This window comes from Lissotriton helveticus, chromosome 3_1, assembly GCF_964261635.1.
Source record: "Lissotriton helveticus chromosome 3_1, aLisHel1.1, whole genome shotgun sequence".
Classification (NCBI taxonomy): Eukaryota; Metazoa; Chordata; class Amphibia; order Caudata; family Salamandridae; genus Lissotriton; species Lissotriton helveticus.
The window spans coordinates 697,337,392-697,359,638 of record NC_136061.1 but is presented as its reverse complement, the minus strand read 5'-3'; the positions used below and the strand labels follow the sequence as shown (position 1 = coordinate 697,359,638).

Genomic DNA, 22,247 nt, shown 5'->3' with positions numbered 1-22,247 from the left:
AATTAGATCAAGTGATAAACTCAAAAAGTATATTTTTCTCTCTTTAGGACATTTCATCTAGCGAGTAATCCAAGCCTCGTGCTTGCTGTGTCAATGCCAAAAGTCTATTCGGGAGTGGCAGTCGGTGCAGCTGAAATTTCTGGTCGTCCCATCATTCTACAGGTAAGAGTTTAAGGAAGTGGACTGGATTGATCATCATCCAATACCTTCTGCAAATTAGTTCCATAAAGTGATAAGTAGTTTTCCATCTGTTTATATGAATTTCCATCTAAGATTAAATATTTGGAAATGCTTGAAAGGGCACTACTGTTATTGTGCCATGTTTACAAAAAAGAACACATTTCGAAGTATGCAACCACATAGTAAATTCGGAACCACAACCACGCACCATACTTTTAATTTCATTATAGTGTGATTTTGGTTTATTGATGGGTTTCATCTCTTCAAGTGTGATTACTGTGGGATTCTGGTCTGCTGCAGCTTTCATAATGGCTGCAGAGTGTGTGTTTGACCCCTTGTGGGTTTCAAATCATCATGGGTTGAAGGATGGGTGTGGATTGCACCCGTCAATCTATCAATCACCATCAATCAGTCTCATTGAACAATAGAATTGATTTGGCTCAGCAGGTGTCTTCTTCCGGTCTCTATTCTCCAACTTTACCTCTGCTGGCCGTATGTCCTTGGTTTGCAGAAGGCGGTTTTCACAGTAACGCATTCAAACCACTTATTCTTACTAGCAGAAATTAACGGAGGTAGTGAGGAAAGAAAATCGTGAGACATAACCAAGCCATAACCAAGCCTAAACTGCAATTTTTTTAAATTTGATGTAGAATCTCTACAAAATCATCATTGCTGAGGACTTCATTTTAGAATATTGCACACTCAAAATTTGAGTCCAGTCTGTTATGGACGGCTGTTGCACTTTTCTGACTGGGTGCCTTGGTCTAAAAATAACAGCAGGCCTACTATGTCATGGTAGCAAGACAGACCAGTTCACTTTTTCATGCATTGTTCAACGTTAACCACCAAGTAAAAAGTTGCTGTCGAAAAATGTAACAATCAATGTCCCTGATGGGGTTGGAATTGGTAATTGCTCATATATTCTTGTCCTGGACCATCATGCCATATACAGCGATACTGGGCCTACCAGTGCCAAAGAGTTGATAGTTCTGTAGCAGAAGCTGGACCTTTGCACTAGAGCTTGCTGGGGCTCTGCCATTGGAAACACAGCAGCTTTCCCTTGCAAATACGATGAGGGAACTTAGACGTGGACGTACAGGGCAATATTTGGAGAATGCTGTACTCCTTTATAACTCTAAATTAGGCCCTTTTCCTTTAGGAAATGTATTTATGAGATTCATTTATCTATTTATTTAGTTATATATGTATTTATTTATTAATATTTGTATTTATTACTCATTATTTTTTATTTTACAATTCGTACGTCATTCATTTATTGTATGTTTTATTTATTATTTTATCATTATTTATTATTTATGTCTTATTATTATTAATAATTAATTAATTATTATTTAGTTATGTATTCATCTACTTATTTATTTATATATTCATTAGGTTATTACATTTGGAAACGTTTTAGGGACCTTAGGTATTTTTAAAATGATAGCAACTTTTGAGTCTGATTTCTTCCAATAAATGGTTCCTCGTCTTTGGTGCTTGGCAGGAGATTGCATGGTGATGTCGCATGTGTCAATACAAATGTAGAAGATCTCCTCTTATATTGGTTACTTGTTTGTATTCTGAATGCATATTCACTTTGGCAAGACTGTAGACTACCTACCAGATGGTCTGTGCATTCACACACGTTTTATCACTACTTAACTCTGGCTCATACCATAATCTTATAATCTAGGTTTCTATATTGAGATATTTGAACTGCATTAAATGCCTTAAGCATCATTTTCAACAAAATGCATTTCCCCTGACACCCTTATTAAGTATTTTTTTATTTGGTCTTATTTTCTTACTAATTGTATCTTTTTTTTGCTTGGAGGATTTACGAATTGGTGTAATTATCCATGTACTTAAAGAAACATGACACATATGCTTTATGGGACATAAGCAACCACTCTCAGATGCATTCACCGTATAGAGGAGTTTACTGTAATGGGGGTCCACAAAAAATTATTCCTCAAAACAGAAGCATTTACTGTAAGAACATTAATGAAGCTTCTACCTAATTGCTGTAGTACACAATAGCATCCACATTCTGGGCGATGAAGAAAGAAACCTTGATTAGCTTCCTGTGGTTAAACACACCAATAAGTAGAAGCAGACATTTCCATTCAAATTTGACATATTGGACTTTGCATACTCATAAAACAGTAACTCATAAAAAAAAGACTGTGCATAGCAAGCTGTCTTGTAAAGTCACAATCTTGCAATGCCACACAAGGACTCTAAGGGCAGTATGGCTCTCTTGTGGCACTGCACTCCAGCCACAATTGAGTTCGATTGGTAAACCTGGTCTGTGTTTTGTCTGTGCAAAAATGTATTACCAGCCTCAAATAAGGGCAGACATATTGTGCAACTTCCAAACTCAATGCTCAGAACAGCGTTAATCAAAATTTGTAGGAGAAAAAGTCAAGACCATTTTAAAAACCATAACAGCGTGATGTGTCACTACTATATGAGGATGAGTATAGACCGAGCAATACATGCCACCTTTCCTTCTCCTTACCCTCAGCCAAAAGAAGACGGTGAGTAACTGCTTCTTTTTTGCTGGAGTGTGTTTTCGAGTTATGATTTTTTTTTAGTTAACTTTTTTCCTCAACTCTTGCATCGCTGAAAAATGGACGTTGTAGTTCAACACGATTTTGTACTTACCCAGGAGTGGCTTTCACTTATGTAATAAATATTAATCACTTCGCTTGTTTAACAACACTCAAACTGCTTCTCCCAGGGAAACATGAGGAGTAGGTAAATAGTTTTATTTTGATATGGTTTCTTGTTGTTTTCTCTAACTAGTCTCAAAATGACATCATTATTTCAGTACTGTGGTACCTTGGTAACAGTTGCACTTGGACAATCCACAAAACAAGGGTCTAGAACGGAGAAAACCTGTGGATGTTTTAAATTGATATCATAATGTTGGGGCTCTGGGAATGATTGGCTCATCAATTTCTTAACATATGGTTTCATTGGCCTCTCCCTTTTTACTTGCGTTCGGAACCGAGTTTTTTACGTTTCCGTAAACTTTTAAAAACCTATCTCTTTCCTGCCTAATTTTCTGTGCCTAGTAGGGTGGCGTTACCTCTCTGGATAAGCGCGGGGATGCCCAAGGGTAACCAGGCGCTATATAAAACTCAGTAATAATAATAATAATAATAATAATAATATTAATAATAATAATAATAAGTTAGTAAATTAGTGAGACTCTCCTTTCCTGAGCTTTCAGTCTGGGCGATGCTTTCTTAATTTCTGTAGTCCAAGACTACATAGCCCTCATGTTTTCCCAGAAGCATGCGTGAGTAGCTCATCAAGTTAATTCTTTGTTATTTATGTTAATATAATTTCTAAAGTGCAACTGTTACCTTAGGGTGTCCTGGCGCTGGGCACTGCCTAATTGGTTACTGTAGTGTGAAAATGATTCTGTAAAAAGCCAGGTTTTCAGCCCTTTCCTAAAATAAAGGATTTCCGTAGCATTTCTAAGGTGGAAAGGTAAATTGTTCCATGCTTTTGCAGCACATGTGATGAAGCTCTCACTGCCCCAGCTAGCTTTTTTGACTGGGGGAACAATCACTTGTTTAGCTGTCGTAGACCGCAGGGTTAATCTAGGAACGTACCATTGAAACCGTTGTTTCAAGTAGTCAGGGCCTGCACCCTTTAGGGCCTTAAAGCCCGTACAAAAAACTTTAAATTGGGCCCGTTGTTTTACTGGGAGCCAGTGAAGATGTTTAAGGTCCTTCTTAACCGTAACAAACCTGGGTGTACCAATCAATAACCTGGCTGCTGCATTTTGCACGGTTTGGAGTCTGTTCATATGTTTCTTTTGGATGCTCAGGTAGAGAATAATATAGTAGTGCAATCAAGACAAAATGAGCACTGTAACCCCTGTCCTAAGGCTGTCTTCCGGAAGAAGGCACTTTATTTTCCTCAGAATTCTGAGGAGAAAGAAACTTGCAGAGACAACCCCACTTATCTGGTCCCCGAGAGTGAGTCTGTTATCCACAATAACCCCAGGATTATTAACTTTCTTGGTCGGTCCCGGGAGAGTTCCCTGGACAGTGCTCTTTACTTTGTAGCCCCTTTGATCTCTTTATAAAATCAGGACTACAAGTCCCAGAATGCAAAGAAAAAATGTGAACTGGATGAACAACTCAGCCATGGACCAAGGAAAATTAGAGTGCAAAGAGTGTGCCACTACCTCAAGTTCTATGTTACACGTGACTCTCACATGTCCGCAGCTCCAACATTGAAAGTGTCTAGACTTGTTTCCTACTCGTGTCCTTTAAAGTCCAATGACCTCCCATTGCCTTCTAAAATATATTTTCACACTTTTTGGAGAATTGCTTACTTATGGTTTCCCGGATTTGAATAGGCTGCTTCACGTTGTTGCTGCGAGATGCTCAAGGGGAATGCCGCACTTGAGAGTCATACGTTTTTCAAGGCTTTTGATTTCCTACGTCCAGTGCACAACAAAAATGTTTCACGGGCCAGCTCCGGTATTTTGTGTTTGCCTCATCGCCAAGTATGCCTCCAGTTCGATGTTTTTCAATTTCGTGCCAGGCTCTCAGTAGAAAACGTGCCTTTTGACCACCAGAAATCCAATATTTGAATGTTTGTGAATTGTTATATTTGATTGTACAAACACGACTGTACTTTATTTCTTGAGACGATTCAGCATGGTAGGAAGGAAATATTATTGTTTCTGTATGCTATTTCAGAAATTCAAAGACTGCCTCAATGGCCATGCCAATCAGAAGTGGGATTATGTGGAAAAAATCAAAGCAATGGGCGCATTCTATAGCACAATCCTGGACTGGGAAATCACAGCAGCAAATCAGGCAGCCATTTGCACTGCCTCAGTTAAAGGAACCGAGGAGATTAACCAACAAGTAAGTATTGGTAATTACATACTATTTTATTAAATTCACTTGAAAAAATGCAAAACGCAAGTACCGCCATGACAAACACTGGTTCTTAGCAACTAAGGATACACATAAATTCAATCTGTTTTGAATACTCAGTTTCAATTTACTTTACACTTGACCATGTATCTCTTTGTCTCGCCTTTCATAGTTGTTTTTATCTTTCTACGTGCCTTTTTCTCTGTTATATCTCTTCGCAGCTGTTGCTCCTATGATGGATGTATTAGCAGTTTCCTGAGAACTGTTAAACATAGGTCTAGATAGTTCTATACATGAAAAGCATTTAATTTAAAGGAAAATTCTGATGCATGTGTGCAGTTTATCTCATCTTGTTATGGCCAGAGCATAATTCTCTCCTATTGGCTTTTATACGAGTTTTCATCATCAGGAGCTGATAGGTTAATGAAGTAATATTCCTTTATCACACATTAGCTATTATGGCTAATCGATATTTTTGCCAATGGCCGACATGCTGTTTTTGCCATCTGAGCATCAAGATATATATTTTCTGCCCATCACTAGAATGATCATGCCACTGTCACTTATTTGCCGCCACACAATTATTAAATATGCAGTTGCAATGCCAATTATGGACCACTGTTTACTGGCATTTTAACATTAACCTGCATATTTGAACAGATTAGGGAAATTAACTGTTCATTTACTTCCTGACTTCAAACCTACAAAGATATCAATGTTCTCTACATGTTCTCTGAAAGTGAATGCTTTTAAGGATTTGTTATTCTCGCTTTTAATTCAGGGTATTGTCAGTGTGATGCAAGCTTTCTCTCAGTACTCTCTTTGGTTTTCTGTTCGTGATTAAATGCGTTTCCGAATAAACTGTACACATGGTTTTGACATGGTGTTTTTTTCTGTTATCGTCCAGGTCCATCATGCAGGGCAGCCCAATGTATGTCTAGAAGCTGTTGCTTAAGCAGCCCATCATGTTAGCCTCCTCACTTTTTAATTGTGGCTTTGTTTGACAACCTTCTGGTGACTTTTTCGAGAGTAAAGACAAAAAGATTTGGCTTTTGTTAAAGGTCTGGAAAATGGCAATCATTCTCTGGTGAACACAAGCTTTAAGATTGCCACATCACATTCTTACAACCTCAGGACTTTTGTAAAGAGGCTTCATGTATAAGTAGGTGACCTTTTTAAAGTAGTTATTAGCTGTACAGTACAGAAAATAAAAGCACAAAGAAGGGTCAAGACACCCAATTCCTGCACTCGTCCATATTGTATAATGGCAATAGGAAAAGCATCAAGCGTGGTTCAATGAAGCAAAGATGTGACCCTCCTACGTCTCCAAAAATGAGTAAGAAGATCCCTAAGACAAAATCAAGCAAATGTGGTTCTGCGCTCAACTACATAAGTAAGTTTATAAACAATGGATATTATAGTCCATAATCCATAACAAAGGAAAGCGAAATGGTTTCTCCCAAATAGACCACTGTATGAGTCGTTCTTTCTTTGAAAAAATGTCTTTATTCTTTATTCAATTGGTGTTCTTAAAAACACAGCATGCAATTTACAGCTGACGTGTATCATTCCACCTGGGACTTCTTCAGGGCTTAACATGTAAAAGACATTTTCCGCAAGTTCTCCATGTTGTGCTTTTAAATAATGTAATAGTGATGTGAAGAGTAAATGGAGTACAGTTGCTTCCAAAGTGTGTAAACGTGACATCCAGTTCCAAGGAAAACAGAAAATGCCTGGCAGCAATAACTTTTACATTCTGCTGAAATAGGAAACTGATCACAGTATGAATTTGTGAAAGTTTATCTACAATTCCACCTGCCTGTCTGAAAAGCAAGGTGAAGGTGGCTGGTAATCGCGCGAAGAACCACAAACAGACCGGCCCACAGGCAGCTCATGATCTTCAAGTGGTTCTCCTTAGACCATATTACACGAGGAAGAACCATATAAATAGCAGGAATCACAAAAAATGCCCCAAATCTACCTGTTTCTCTGGTTCATTTGTAAAGCGTATATGGGAATTTTGCAAAGCCCAAAGCAGATTAAAGTGGGTTCTGCTCGCATTTCGTCATTCATTAAGGGCCAGATGTAGGAGCCCAAATACCGGTCGGTAACAGACGAATTCGGCCGTTACCGACCGGTATTTGGGTTTTCAGATGTAGGGGCCATTATTTTACAGAATCGGTAAATTTACAGAATCGGTAAATTTACTGATTCTGTAAAATACCGAATCGGTATTTTTACCGATTCGGTAAATCCAAATGTAGGTGACACTCCTGAGAGTGCCACAGGCCCTTAAGAGTAGGTATTTTACCACACAATCCTATTGTGTGGTAAAATACCGAATCCAGGGCATGTATGTGTGCCACATGTTACACGTGCCTGTATTCGGGGTGCTAGAGGGTGTCAAAGTGACACCCCCTGCACCCTTGCAGGGTTCGGTATTTACCGAATCGGTAAATACCGATTCGGTATTGCCCATTGATTCCTATGGGCTTCAAGGCCCATAGGAATCAATGGGCAATACCGAATCGGTATTTACCGATTCGGTAAATACCGATTTTTACAGAATCGGTAATTCAAATAAAGAATTTACCTACATCTCCCTCCTTCTATTTTACCGATTCATAAATACCGAATCGGTAAAATTCGGTATTTATGAGTCGGTAAAATAGAATTACCTACATCTAGCCCTAAATGCTTTTAACTCATCCTTGTAACAAAAGCAATGCTTAAAAGGTTCAAGCAGTACTTGTTGATACTAGGTCTTCACTGGTGAGAGTAGAATATAACAGATAGTGTTGAGTACAGGCATTCTTCCTTGGTGTGAGCTAGGGCTCTTGGGGTACTAGAAGAATAAAGATCAGTAATACATCCTGTTTCAGCAGTGCCACCCACACTGTTGGTTAATGTTGGACCTTGCCCTTTCTGCAGGGTCACCCCAAACATTTTCTCTTCCTCCTCTTCTTTTTGCTGATTTAATCTTTTTTGGCTTTAGGAGTCTGGACATTTTACCACTGCTAACCAGTGATTAAGTGCATGTGCTCTCTCCCTAAAATGTGTTAAGATTGGCTTATCTAAAATTAGCTTATTTAATTTACTTATAAATCCCAAGTAATGTGCACTACATGTGCCCAGGGCTTGTAAAGAATTAAATGCTACTAGTGGACCTGCAGCACTGATTGTGCCACCAAGTCCAGTAGCCCTATAAACATGGATCAGGCCTGTCACTGCAGAACCTGCATGTGCGGTTTTAAACTGCCAATGAGGCCTTGCAAGTTAACCTACTTGCCAGACCCATGCCTTTCCTTTTATTACATATATGTCACTCCAAGGTAGGCCCCAGGCATCCCTATAGGCAGGGTGCAGTGTGTTTAAGAGATAGGAGTGTACTTTTGAGTTTTACATGTCCTGGTAGTGAAAAACTGCTAATTTCGTTTTTCACTACTGCTTGGTCTATCTCTCCTTTAGGTTAACATTGGGATTGCCTTAAAACATAAGTTCAGTGTAATTTACAATTAGGGAAAGAGGGTGATTTGGAGTTTAGTGTCTCTGTACTCACAATTTAAAATCACAAGTTATAGTGAAATTGGATTTTAAATTGTTAGTCTTAAATTGCCACTTTTAGAAAGTCGGCCTTTCCCTTACTTTCACCATTCTGTGCCTTTGCCTGTCTCTGAATACATATCTGGGTTAGATGACAGCTGGACTGTGTGCATCCCCTCACATAAAGGGAGCCAGAGTGTGACATATGCATCCTGAAGGCCCATTAACAAGCTGATGAGCCTTCCTGAAGTATGTTGAGAGGGAGGAGCTGAGTCTTGAACGTGAATAGGCCTGTGCCTGTCCCCACACAAAGTGCTGCATACCACCCTGTAGTGAGGCTAAAGCCATGGCACGAAAAGCAGGAACCTGGTGATCTTCAAAGGCCTCTTCGATGTCTACCCACTTCAAAGGCACATTAAGGCATAAGGACTGGATCCCAACACCAACAAATCTGAACTTTGCTGGAACCGAGGACATTCTGCCCGGAAGAAGAGCAGCTGTGCTGTATAAGGTACTGTCACTTTGACACCTGCATTGCAGTGTTGGATTGCTGCCTGCTAATTGCTGTGCTGTAGGTGGGACTGCCACTTTGCTACTTACTCTGCTGTGTTGGCCTGCTGCTTCTTTCCTGGGAGTGATAAGGACTGGAACTGTTCTCTACCTCCTTTACCCCAGGTTTTTCCAAGGGTTTGTTGGCTTGCCTCCTGTTCTTTGAAGTATCAGGGTCACAAAATACTTCTTGCAACTCTGCAGGTGCTGCTGGACTCTGCCATCTGTGAATCCGACCATTGCTTGAGGTGCCCCTCCCAGTCCTGGGCCTCAGAATAGGGTTATTGCAGCTTTTTCTACATCGATGTCAATGCATCTGCTACTTTGCACCGATCAACACTGATGCATCGCGCTTTGATGCTGACAGAGTGGCTGCGCGATGACAGCATTTCCAGCGTTAGCATGGCTCGACGACGACAGTGATCCTACTGCCAAAACATTTCAACGACGATGAAATAGCGCCTTCAGTTCAACGGATCTCGACGATGATGCAGGACGTATTAGGCTCTCAACCTTGACACTCGCTCCATCCAAAGTATTTCTTCACCAGGACATGTCTTAGTCCCATAGCCTGCCTGTCCTCAATCATGGTCCACCTGAACTTTGGATTTATCCCTGGTCTAGCGTGACCTCATGTAATCGTTTAGCGCTATTGACTTCTAACTAAGCACTGTTTTTAGGCTTGATCTTTAAAAATTCATATCTTGACTTCTACGGATTGGATTTTTGTCGTTTTGCTCTTGTTTTACTTAGATAATTTTTCTCTATTTTTCTGAACTCGTGTGGAGTCCTTTTGTGCGTTTTTTGGCTGTGTTACTGTAATTTAAGTGTTGCACAAATACTTTACACATTGCCTCATAACTTAAGCCTGAGTGGTCTGTGCCAAGCTACCAGAGGGTGAACACAGTTAATTTAGGTTGTGTATATGACTTACCCTGACTAGAATTGTGGCTCCTGCTTGGACATGGTGCATACTCTGCCTTCCAGAAACCTCTGTTTCTAACAGTTCATTGCCTTAATCACTTTTGTAATTCTACAATAAAAGAATGCAAACATTTAGCAGAAGAGTAACTTATTTACCACTGGGAACATGTGTCTTATTTCTTACATATGTTTCTACCCTGTGTGTTTGGGCATTTCATTTAAGAGGGTAACCTGTGTTTCCTTCTTAGAGATCCTCTGGGGTAGTTATAGATGTTGGTCTGTGTGCTTTCAGATCAAATTTGATTTTAGAATAGTTGAAACTCGTACAATGAATGAATCTTCAACCAGTCCAAAGACTAAACGTGTGATTTTGCTGGTCACACATATGTACAAGAATGCAATAAAGGAGAGCAGCCTTCCAGACATCCAAAAGGACTATCAGAAAGGGCAATTTTGATTGAGGGAACAACTAGGATCCTTATATATTATGCTATGTCATGTGTATTTATGTTGTGCTTTCCATTCCCATTGTGAAGCATATCTACCCTTCATGGAAGGACCCTCTTGATGAAAAAATGAAACATTTAGAAAGATTGATTTAGGAAGTAAGGAATAGCAGATGGCCTGTGATAGGAATCAAAGAATAGCAATATTTAAGACTGCTTTTGTGAACAAACCCTTCAGGATAACTCAGGATGCATAGCCAATGTCACCTGCAAACACTACAAAATAAAGAGGTGTTTAACACGGACCTAGTTATCCTGCTTTTTTCACTTCTGCAAGGTTGCACATTCTCTGCAAGCTGACAATGTCAACATTATCATTTCCCTGTCTAACTTCCCATCAAGTCCTGCATGAAGAGAAAGGTTTTACCTTAACAGGCAAAAATACTATAAGCTTCCTGTGGTCACAAACAAATGAACCCCTTCTACGTATTTGTCCCCAGACTCTGATACAATGACCCTTTGGAGAACCAACATACCAACATGTCAGCATAATTGTTGACAAAGACCTGTTGATCGTGCCTCAATATCAGGGAGGTTACAGAAGGCAAAAACTTTGACGAAAGAACCTGCTCTAGAAATGGATTATCAGCACAACTTTACTATGGTATCTAGAAACAAATCATTAATAAAGAACATCAGCGTTAGCTGTTGAAGGATGCAATGAGTGAGACAGGCTCATCCCAGCAAATGGCAGGATAATCAGCATATCCTTCTTAATAAGTTGACCCCAAAGAGAAAACTACTTTAATCATAACAACAAAAGAAACCTCTCATCAAATTGTACAGGAAAATCCAATGAATCCTCATGTATTCAAAATTCTCAAGACGGCCTATATACTGCTCGTTGATGAAACTCACAATGAAGGTTGAGAGACAAATCATTAACTAGTAAATGAGGAGGGGTAAAAAAGAAATAGGAGATCTATGAAAGGCTTTTTATCCAAACAGAGGAAGAGGGTCTTTGAGGTTGTCTGATGGAGGGCATCTGCCAATAATGTCAGATGCCAAATTTTCCAACGTTATAGTCAGCCCTCCACATTCAGATGTGGGAGAGCCATTGGGATTCTGTGAGTGGAGCCTTAGCTGTGATGGGGAGTTATTTACCTTGGTAGCAGAGACCACAGCATCCGCTGACCAGGAAAGGTTGCAAATGGCCGAAAGAGCAAACACTGTAGTTAATTTTGAGAACTGAAGTACTATACCCAACACACTAAAGCTCTGATGAAGTAGCCGCCTGCTTGAGCACAACAGCTATCCGAAACCTCAGAGATTTCATTTGATGATCTTAGAGATTTTGTTCGCTTTTATTATAACAGCTTTTCAATTGGAAATTGTGGTCTTTGTCTATAGACAATGAAAAGTCAAAGGGCTATCCCTGGAAGAGTTAGCCAAAAGGATTGCTATCTCATTCACTCAAAGTCTATTCTAGTTACTATTCAAATTACTGGTCACAAACTAATTCATAACGTTCACAGTCTTTTTATTAAGAAACATATTGGTTAAAATTTTAGTGAAGAGTCAATTGGATTCTACTGAAAACATAAAAACATCTCCTATTGTACAACAGGTTAAAAAAGAAACTAAAACATTTTAGCATTTATACAACATGTCACAAAAAAGAAGAAAATACAATTTCTAGATTATCTACATAATCCTACCACCAATCACAAAAAATGTTTTGAAGTAAACAATAAGAGAAAACCCCTAAAATGAAGCACCTCTTGTTGCTACAGATTATCAGATTCAACAGCCTTTACATAAATTCATTAGGATTTCCAGTATTACAATATGCAAAATATCAGGAATTTCCTAGGCTTGAGTTCTATTTAGAAAGAGCGTCGACGCGTTTCGGTGTATCGGCCCGTGCATATGCTCACACCTTCATCAGGACAAATCCAATTCATTTGGGGTCATCTGATGCATTTAACAAGTCTCCTTTCTGTGTATTAGAGAAACATCAATCAGTATATTGTCACTTTTCTAGATATATATAACCTTCTTACTATGTTATCTTAAAAACTATAGACTGATTAATAGCTCTTTATTAAAACACATGAGTATCCAGATCTGTCTTTCACTGACACAATTGCCCTACATCAATCAGTATATTGTCACTTTTGTAGGTCTACATCATCCTCTTTTAGAATCTATACACTGGTTAACAGCTCCTTATTTAGAACATATGAGTATCCGAGAATGTCTTTCTCTGACAAAAGTTTTGTATTCATATTTCTTTCCCTTATCTAGACTCTACCCTTCTTAGTGGGTTCTATGTTACAAAGTCCAAATATGATTGCTGATCCCTCCATTATGATATAGTGAGTGACCAGTTCTACTATAACAGTCATATAATTCATTTAGGTATACTGACCTTTCATGTAGGGTTTTGACTTTCCCGTATTTAATTTTGGACAATTTCAATATATGACCAAACACCGGACTTGATCAGCTAGATACTTGCCCTGTTGGATCTAGTGACAAAACATGGAAATGTATAAAGAACTATAACATTTCGGTCCCCTATTGCCTAATTTCTATGTAGATATGTATCTCTTATACGGATTTTACATTACCTTTGTTTCTGGGCGTTATTTTCTTAATATATGTTCATCCTTTGTTTTGTTAATTTAAAGCCGATTGTAGAGCTTCTAGGTTGTATCTTCACTCTATCACTTCGATGGAATCCCTGATGAGAAGTAATATGGGTGAAAATTTTAACTTGTTATTCTTTAGTTCCTTCCTATACCAACCCTAGACGTACCTTCCATTCTATACATACCTCCTGATAGATAGGGTATTCCCTTCCCCGTGGCTGTCCTCCCATGAGTTAACCCCTGCTCGCCTCTTGATAACAATTAGTGGGCACTCGAATGGGTCTGTGGGGAAAAACGAATCACATTGTTTTACCATTTCCAGGGAGTCGGTTTATCCTCCTATTTGAACCATCTTATTTTTCTCATCGGTAGTCTAGTCTTCTATCGATTCCTATTGCAGGTATATTAGTTCAAGAAAAAGTTTTTTTATATCTGGCCAGTTTACGGCCACATCATTGTTTTCTTTGGTTTTACCAAATACTAGCCTATCTTCCCTTTACTCCTTCCCTAGTTGTTAATAACTTCAGGGTCGGTTTTATTTACCTTTACGCTAGCCTTTTGAAATTTACATTATTATGTTTTCCTCTTCTTTGATTACCCTCATTTCGTTTCTGTTGCAACCCGATTACTGAGGTGTTGAATATTATGCCCCACACTCACAGGTACCTCTTCTAATAGACCCAATAATATCGAGTTAGGTCCCCATCATTTGGCCCTCACAATCCGAACATTAAATTTCACTTACTCAGGAAACTAGTCTAGTGTCGTGCTATTCCACTGGTCCCCTTATGTTCGGTATTCGTTTACCCAAGGCTTAGCGGGTCCGATTATTCCCTCCTGCTTACCTCTTTAGTCGTAATGCTCCTACTTCCATGGGTGCGTTCGTCCTCATATTTTCTTCTTCTAGTAAGGTTGTCACCCGCTTTCTTATATATACACTCCCCCTGCACTTAATATATTACAGCTGGGATACCATTTTTTCTAGCGCTCGTTGCGCATGCGTGGAAGACAGAACATTCTCCCATCCACATCTCTGCCATTTGTAAGGGATGCTTTTTTACAGTTAAGCCGTCGTTACGTTTGGTAGTAAAGCGTGAGATATTTATATTGGGATGCCCATTCACCTAACAGCCATTTATTTGTGTCACCAGCACTTATTAATGTAACTCGCCACTCCACTAAATCATATTTCGTGGCGTTACCCCTTAACACGTATTTGTTTCCCGCGCATGCGCGGAGACAATAGTGATCACTCGCAAATCCGGCAGCCATTTTTGAAGAGGGTTATTGTATATTCGACTTGGAGATATAACATTAGGTCTCCATAATAAACTCACCTGCCTTGATTACTTTCATAGATATTCTGCATGTTATATATTTAGTATGGGTCTTAATATTCCCTTAATTTAGTCGTATGTTCTGGGGTGTAAAAAAACTTTTTCTTGAACTAATATACCTGCAATAGGAATCGATAGAAGACTAGACTACCGATGAGAAAAATAAGATGGTTCAAATAGGAGGATAAACCGACTCCCTGGAAATGGTAAAACAATGTGATTCGTTTTTCCCCACAGACCCATTCGAGTGCCCACTAATCGTTATCAAGAGACGAGCAGGGGTTAACTCAAGGGAGGACAGCCACGGGGAAGGGAATACCCTATCTAACAGGAGGTATGTATAGAATGGAAGATACGTCTAGGGTTGGTATAGGAAGGAACTAAAGAATAACAAGTTAACATTTTCACCCATATTACTTCTCATCAGGGATTCCATCGAAGTGATAGAGTTAAGACACAACCTAGAAGCTCTACAATCGGCTTTTAATTAACAAAACAAAGGATGAACATATATTAAGAAAATAACGCCCAGAAACAACGGTAATGTAAAATCCGTATAAGAGATACATATCTACATAGAAATTAGGCAATAGGGGACCGAAATTTTATAGTTCTTTATACATTTCCATATTTTGTCACTAGATCCAACAGAGCAAGTATCTAGCTGATCAAGTCCGGTGTTTGGTCATATATTGAAATTGTCCAAAATTAAATACGGGAAAGTCAAAACCCTGTATGAAAGGTCAGTATACCTAAATGAATTATACGACTGTTATAGTAGAACTGGTCACTCACTATATCATAATGGAGGGATCAGCAATCATATTTGGACTTTGTAACATAGAACCCACTAAGAAGGGTAGAGTCTAGATAAGGGAAAGAAATATGAATACAAATCTTTTGTCAGAGAAAGACATACTCGGATACTCATATGTTCTAAATAAGGAGCTGTTAACCAGTATATAGATTCTAAAAGAAGATGATGTAGACCTACAAAAGTGCCAATATACTGATTGATGTAGGGCAATTGTGTCAGTGAAAGACAGATCTGGATACTCATGTGTTTTAATAAAGAGCTATTAATCAGTCTATAGTTTTTAAGATAACATAGTAAGAAGGTTATATATATCTAGAAAAGTGACAATATACTGATTGATGTTTCTCTAATACCCAGAAAGGAGACTTGCTAAATGCATCAGGTGACCCCAAATGTATTGGATTTGTCCTGATGAAGGTGTGACCATATCCATGGGCCGATACACCGAAACGCGTCGACGCTCTTTCTAAATAGAATTCAAGCCTAGGAAATTCCTGATATTCTGCATATTGTAATACTGGAAATCCTAATGAATTTATGTAAAGGCTGTTGAATCTGATAATCTGTAGCAACAAGAGGTGCTTCATTTTAGGGGTTTTCTCTTATTGTTTTCTTCAAAACATTTTTTTGTGATTGGTGGTAGGATTATGTAGATAATCTAGAAATTGTATTTTCTTCTTTTTTTTACATGTTGTATAAATGCTAAAATGTTTTAGTTTCTTTTTTAATCTGTTGTACAATAGGAGATGTTTTTATGTTTTCAGTAGAATCCAATTGACTCTTCACTAACATTTTAACCAATATGTTTCTTAATAAAAAGACTGTGAACGTTATGAATTAGTTTGTGACCAGTGATTTGAATAGTAACTAGAATAGACTTTGAGTGAATGAGATAGCAATCCTTTCGGCTAACTCTTCCAGGGATAGCCCTTTGACTTTTCATTGTCTTTAGTACCCTGTTCCCTGGAACTTGTGGGGTCTTCTCTCTTTTTTTTTACTTTGTCTATAGACAACATCGTGCACATGGTATAATACCTTTGCTTTCACTCTTTTGAGTGGGTTCAATTCATATGTACCTGACAATGGTGTTTCAGGGGAAATGAGGCTGTTGTCGGTTGTATGCATTGCGATTGAGCTGGATAACGCCAAAGGACAATGTTCCCAGGATTTGTGTAATTAAGGGTGGAAAGACGGCCTCCATTTTGGAAGAGGGACAAACAGGGCATTAGGGAAAAATACATCTGATGGCTTTGCTCTAGAAGAACGTAGCTTGACCATAGATTGACCAGGAACAAGCTATAGATTTTATTTAAAACAGTTTATTCAGTCGAGTGCACGAACTCTCTGTGAATGAACTGAGAGCAGGCATACTTCTGCTTGAATGTCTTTGTCGAGATAACTCAGAGAATAGTAGTACAGACATATAAATGGTTCTAAAGTTAGTATAGGAGGGATATTGTAGTTTATGTCTATGCTTCATATATATCTAGTTAGAGCATTGGTCATGCCAGACAAATTCAAAGCTAGAGAATAGTCTGAATGCACAACTATGTAATTATTCAGTTCAAGGCCTAACAATTTAAAGAGGAGTGAGAATGGCAGGTAAATATGAAAGGGGTGATTGTCAATACATTGCTTATGCAATGTGATCACTGGAGTTGTTGGTGACTCTTGTCATTTCAGCACTGAGAGATGTTGTAAACGTTTATGTTCCTAACAAATGCGGAGATTGGCATAAAACGAGACATTTTGCCCTCACAATGCTTAACGTTGTGAAGTCTATAGTAAATAATAATATTCTAGTATTTAAAATGCATGTCTTTCATTGCCATTCTCCTTTTCTTAACTATTTGTATTTTTTACTCGGCTCCTTATGTTGGTTTCCTCTTTTAGCACCTGTCAGACTATGTTGGATTGTGGTAACTCAGTGTTACTCTGAAGGCGCACTTCTTCCCTTTTCCAAGTCGAACTGGTGTCACCTTAACAAGTTGTGGTTCTACCTGCTGATTAGTTCCTGTTATTTTTTTATAAAGATAGATCATACCTAAAACAATAGTATTGATACCCATGTAGGTATTTTCAAGAAAGTAAAAAAAAAATATTTCTATTTTTCTAGGGCTATTATTTCCAATCTGCCACTACCAAACAGAAAATAAAGGCTTGCCTGTCTTGTGCTCGGTCCATGAGGGGCACAATAACAATGGAAAAGTTACCATCAGATGCTGTTTTCTTCTGTGCTTCTGTCTCCAAGGAATCAGGACTTAGCACGTGCGGACCTTTTAAGTACCTGAATGTGATCAAGGTAAGTAGTGGACAACCCGTATTCTCTGTAACTCAAGTTTTGGCTGTAGCTGATGGCTTTTGATTTTCGAAAGATTTTTGTGACGTTATCATTGCTCACAAGGTAAAGCAGCCTTTGTTAAAATATGTTTGTGCAATGTACAGCAACAACTGTATCTTTAGATTTTGGCTCATATAGGTAGAAGTTTACATCTTCATATATAATCCTTTATGGGTTCCAGAGTAGCGTGCTACTCGCCGAAAAAAGAACTTCAACACCTCATCAGGCGTAGCAAGCACTATATAAATGCAAACCTTTTTTCCCTCTTCTATCCCTCCGCTACCCTTCTCTATCTAAATAAATGAATAACACATCCACCACTCAAAGTACGTTCATATTTCACTATACAAATTCAACACTAATCCGTTATGGGTTTAAGAATAGCGTGCTACTCGCCAAAAAGCGCTTCAACAGCCCATAAAGGGTAACAAGCACTATATATATGCAAAACATTTTCCCTCGTCTATCCCTCCACTACCCTTCTCAATCCAAATAAATGAATAACATATCCACCACTCAAATTACTTTCATATTTCACTATACTAATTTAACACTAATCCTTTATGGGTTCCGGAGTACCGTGCTACTCGCCAAAAAAGCGCTTCAACTCCCCATCAGGGGTAACAAGCACTATATAAATGTAAACATTTTCCATCTTCTATCCCTCTGCTATCCTTCTGAATCCGAATTACTGACTAACCTATCCACCACTCAAATTACTTTCATATTTCACCATACTAATTCAATGCTAATTCTTTTTGTCGGTTTCAGAGTAGCATGCTACTCACCAAAAAAGCGCTTCAACGCCTCATCAGGGGTAGTATGCACTATATAAATGCAATTACAATACAATACAATCAAGGGCTATGGTTCCTATTGGTTCATAAGGTGAGTCAGAGTGACGGTTTCTTTTTTATAAATTTTATTATTTTTATTATCATTTACCAACAGTGAATGCATAGTACAAAGAAAAAAGCAAGCAGAATAAAACCACCATTTGTACCCCCAGTAAAACAAACACCCACCCACCCCCGCTACACAATGAGATACCTGCAAAATTTGATTACAGCTGCCATAACAATGCTAGGAGACCCGCAAGAGAATAGAAAGAGGAAAAAGCAAAACAAGTATACCCAACGCTATACGCTGCCAGCTGCCATCTGCCAATAAAGTGCCAAAGTGCTCACGTCTTAAAGTACATCATGACTACCATCAGCAGCTCCTGAGATCGACCCATTCTAATAATGGACCCCACCTCCTCAATCCCTTTCTTTTATTATGGATCCCTTTCCTTAGGAAAATTGCCTTTTCTTAAATTACAAACAACTAGCACCCTTTTGAAACAAAGGTGGGTTGCTATCTAGCCAGGCAGAAGCAATACATAAACGAAAAACAGTCATAATAATAAAACTCAGCTCTCTACTTCTTGTTGTTCTCACAATTTCAGACACTCCTAAGAGGATCACAGCAGGGGATAAATTGACCTGAATGTTTAGTTTGTTTGACAGGAAATCAGTAATCTGAGAATACGATAAAGGGGGACAGGGGGCAAAAATATGCACAACATCTAGGTCAGCGAGTGCCTTTGCCATTGCCCCATTTAATAATCTTACTCGGAGTATAATATAGATTAAAATACGTTTTGTAATATTGAACCTGTAGTTTAGCAGATATGGATGATGACTGCGCAAGAGCCAAGGATTCCCAAAAAGAAGCGTCTGGGAGGTTCAGTAGTTCTTGCCATCCCTGCGCGTGCTTATCTAAATCATACCTCATGTAGTTATTAAGAATAATGTAGAATAAGTATATAAATCCTATTGATGGCTTATGGTTAGCTACCAAAGCATAAACCAATTTACACTGTTGAAACCCTATAGCCGTACAAGTTTTACGGAAGAGAAAATCCCTTGTCAAAATTTAAAAAAATCCTTATGTGTAAGCCCATATCCTTCTCTGATTGCTTGAAAATATTTTATTCCACTATTGGAAAAAAATAGACCCAACTTGTTCAAACCAGTTTTAACCCACCTTATTGTATATGTAGCTAAAGAAATTCCTGGAAGATTTAGATTAGGGAGGTATAAAAGTTAAGTCGACATAAACCCAGCAGTTTGTGCGCTGTAGACCAGAACTCAAAGCATTCTGCAAGGTCTTCTAGCGAACGCATTTGAAATAGTTTATATCGATTTGCCTCCATAAATTCCCCATCAATTCCCCCATGCCCCTTCACTAATCAATAGCTCAAATGAGGAAGGGAAATAAACAATACCTGCATGTGATGGACTTTTCTATAGTAATAAAGGGCCAAGATTTTGTAGCACTGTGGCCCAATAATACAGTTTTAAATTAGGGAGTCCCCACCCTCCTTGACCCTTAGGGAGAGTCAAGAATTTCAAAGCGCACCGGGGTTTAGAATAAGCCCATACAAATCGCAAAATGATATCATTTAGCTTCTTAAACCATAAATTACTTATTCCTAACGGGATCGCTCTGAAAAAATAAAGAATCTTCGGAAATTAAATAATTTTAATAACATTGCATCATCCTGCCAGGGATAGGTGTAGGTTATTAAGACTCTGCAGATCTTTCTTAAATTTTACAATTGAAGGCTCAAAGTTATCCCCGATGATAGAATCCATGTTAGGGGTGATAGTGACTCCCAGATGCATCACCTTTATGGCCACTTGTGGGTCTTGCCAAGCCAGTATACTAATAACCAGGATTACATTTTTGTCCCTATTTAACAAATAACAAGAAATATGTCCAAATTCCCCCGCTTCTTTCTCGATTTGCAGTCTCGGGCTCAGGTGTAACTACCGCGATATCATCCACGTCCACAAGTGTTTTAGTGTCCTATCCATTATATTTCATCGGGACAATCCTCCTGTTAACTTCTAGTCTGCGAATGAATGGATCGATATATAGGGAAAATAGAAATGGGAAACAGGGGCAGCCTTGCCTCGTCCCTCTCAAAATTAAGAATGACTCTGAGAGATCCCCAGCTACACAGATCCTGGCCGCAGGTTTGTAATAAAGCGCCTTAAGTGCCTGCCTAATTTCCGGCTCTGCGTTGACTCGCTCAAGCATTTCCCATAAATAGCTTCAGGAGACCCTATCAAAAGCCTTCTCAGTGTCTAATTAAATTAAGGCCATAAGGTCTCCTGCTATCTGGGTCGTATCAAATAACATTATTACCTGTCTGATGTGATCTGTGGTACTTTTGATGGGTATGAACCCATGCTGACGTCCACTCACTACTTTGCTAATCACAGGGGACAAACTAGAAGCTAGCGTACGTACCATTTGTTCGCCATATTCATATGCTTGCTCACTGTAAACTAAATATTGTGCTGCTGTTTTATTCATTGCAATATCATTCATGGCTGCTTTAGCCATCGTGACTCCAATCTGTGCTTCCTGACAATCCCCCCTGTAGTGTAGCCATTATTGATGTTCTTTCTTCCAAGGCTAATAGGGCATATAATTATTGCAGATTTTATTTCTCCTTCCTTACCCTAGTTAGCCAAATTTAATGTATCCCATACTATATCCAGGGACGTGCTACCCAGATTTTCACTAAGGAATATTTAATAAGAGTCACATATTCATCATCTCCCAGTAGAGCATGTTCAAAACTCAATTTACTACTACTTTTGCGGGACACCCCCTCTTTAACTGACAAAACTAACGGGTTGTGATCAGACATGACCCGGGGGAAAAGTTCTATATCACAATCTTGGATTATGGCATGCAACACAAAAACAAAATTAAGACATTCATGTGATTGATGGAGTGAAGAGAAAACTGTAAAACCATGTTCAGTAGGCTTCCTACACTGCCAAACATCCATCAGGGTATAGTCTTTACACATATTTTTAAGCACCTGAAATACCCTAGCTTTCCTACCATAATATTTATGGTATTCCTCACAACCAGTTGTTGGCCAGATTGATGTTGAGATCTCCGCATAAAATAATAGGAGCCGGCCAAGACACCAGTTTATGTTTTAACCAGTCATAAAGTCCAGCATCATCAAGGATAGTTCCGTGTAAGAAACACAGTGTAAATGCACACTTATTAGACTGATATTCCAAGATCACCCATCTCCCCCGACTATCCGTACTATTGTGTGAGGAAAACTGGACTAACTCTCTTTTGGCAAGAACTGCCACCCCCACATGTTTGTGTCCTTTGCCGTGTGCCCACAATTAGTTTAAAACTTAGCATATCTAATAAAGATAGCTGTGCTCCCTCAATGTGGAACTCTTGGAGACAAATTATATCTGCCTCTAAAGCTTGCAATTCCAAGGTTACCCTGGCTCTTTTCTTTTTTATCATTAAGACGGCAGTTGTTCACTGTAGCAATTCTTAGCTTATTCATTAATCCAGTTTCCTAAGGCCTTTATTGCATATCTCATATTATGCAGTTTGCCCCTGGCCTGCAAAAAAATAGTATTCTTCCTATCCTAAACAATTTTATCTCTTTCTGTGCTTTTCTTCTTGTTTCTTTTATGCCCAAGTGTCCACCAGTATAGAACCCCTCCCT

At 38.8% G+C, this 22,247-nt stretch overlaps 1 protein-coding gene across 1 annotated transcript in view; it reads left to right on the top strand.

The window, feature by feature from the left end:
* The window catches only part of DCDC1 (doublecortin domain containing 1), a 1,658,417-nt gene that overhangs the window by 1,498,315 nt on the left and 137,855 nt on the right, over nucleotides 1–22,247 (top strand). The window contains exons 26-28 of the mRNA XM_078683738.1: nucleotides 48–162; nucleotides 4,908–5,078; nucleotides 17,477–17,662. Of these exons, the coding sequence (XP_078539864.1) occupies nucleotides 48–162; nucleotides 4,908–5,078; nucleotides 17,477–17,662 (472 nt within the window). The remainder of the gene's footprint in view (nucleotides 1–47; nucleotides 163–4,907; nucleotides 5,079–17,476; nucleotides 17,663–22,247) is intronic.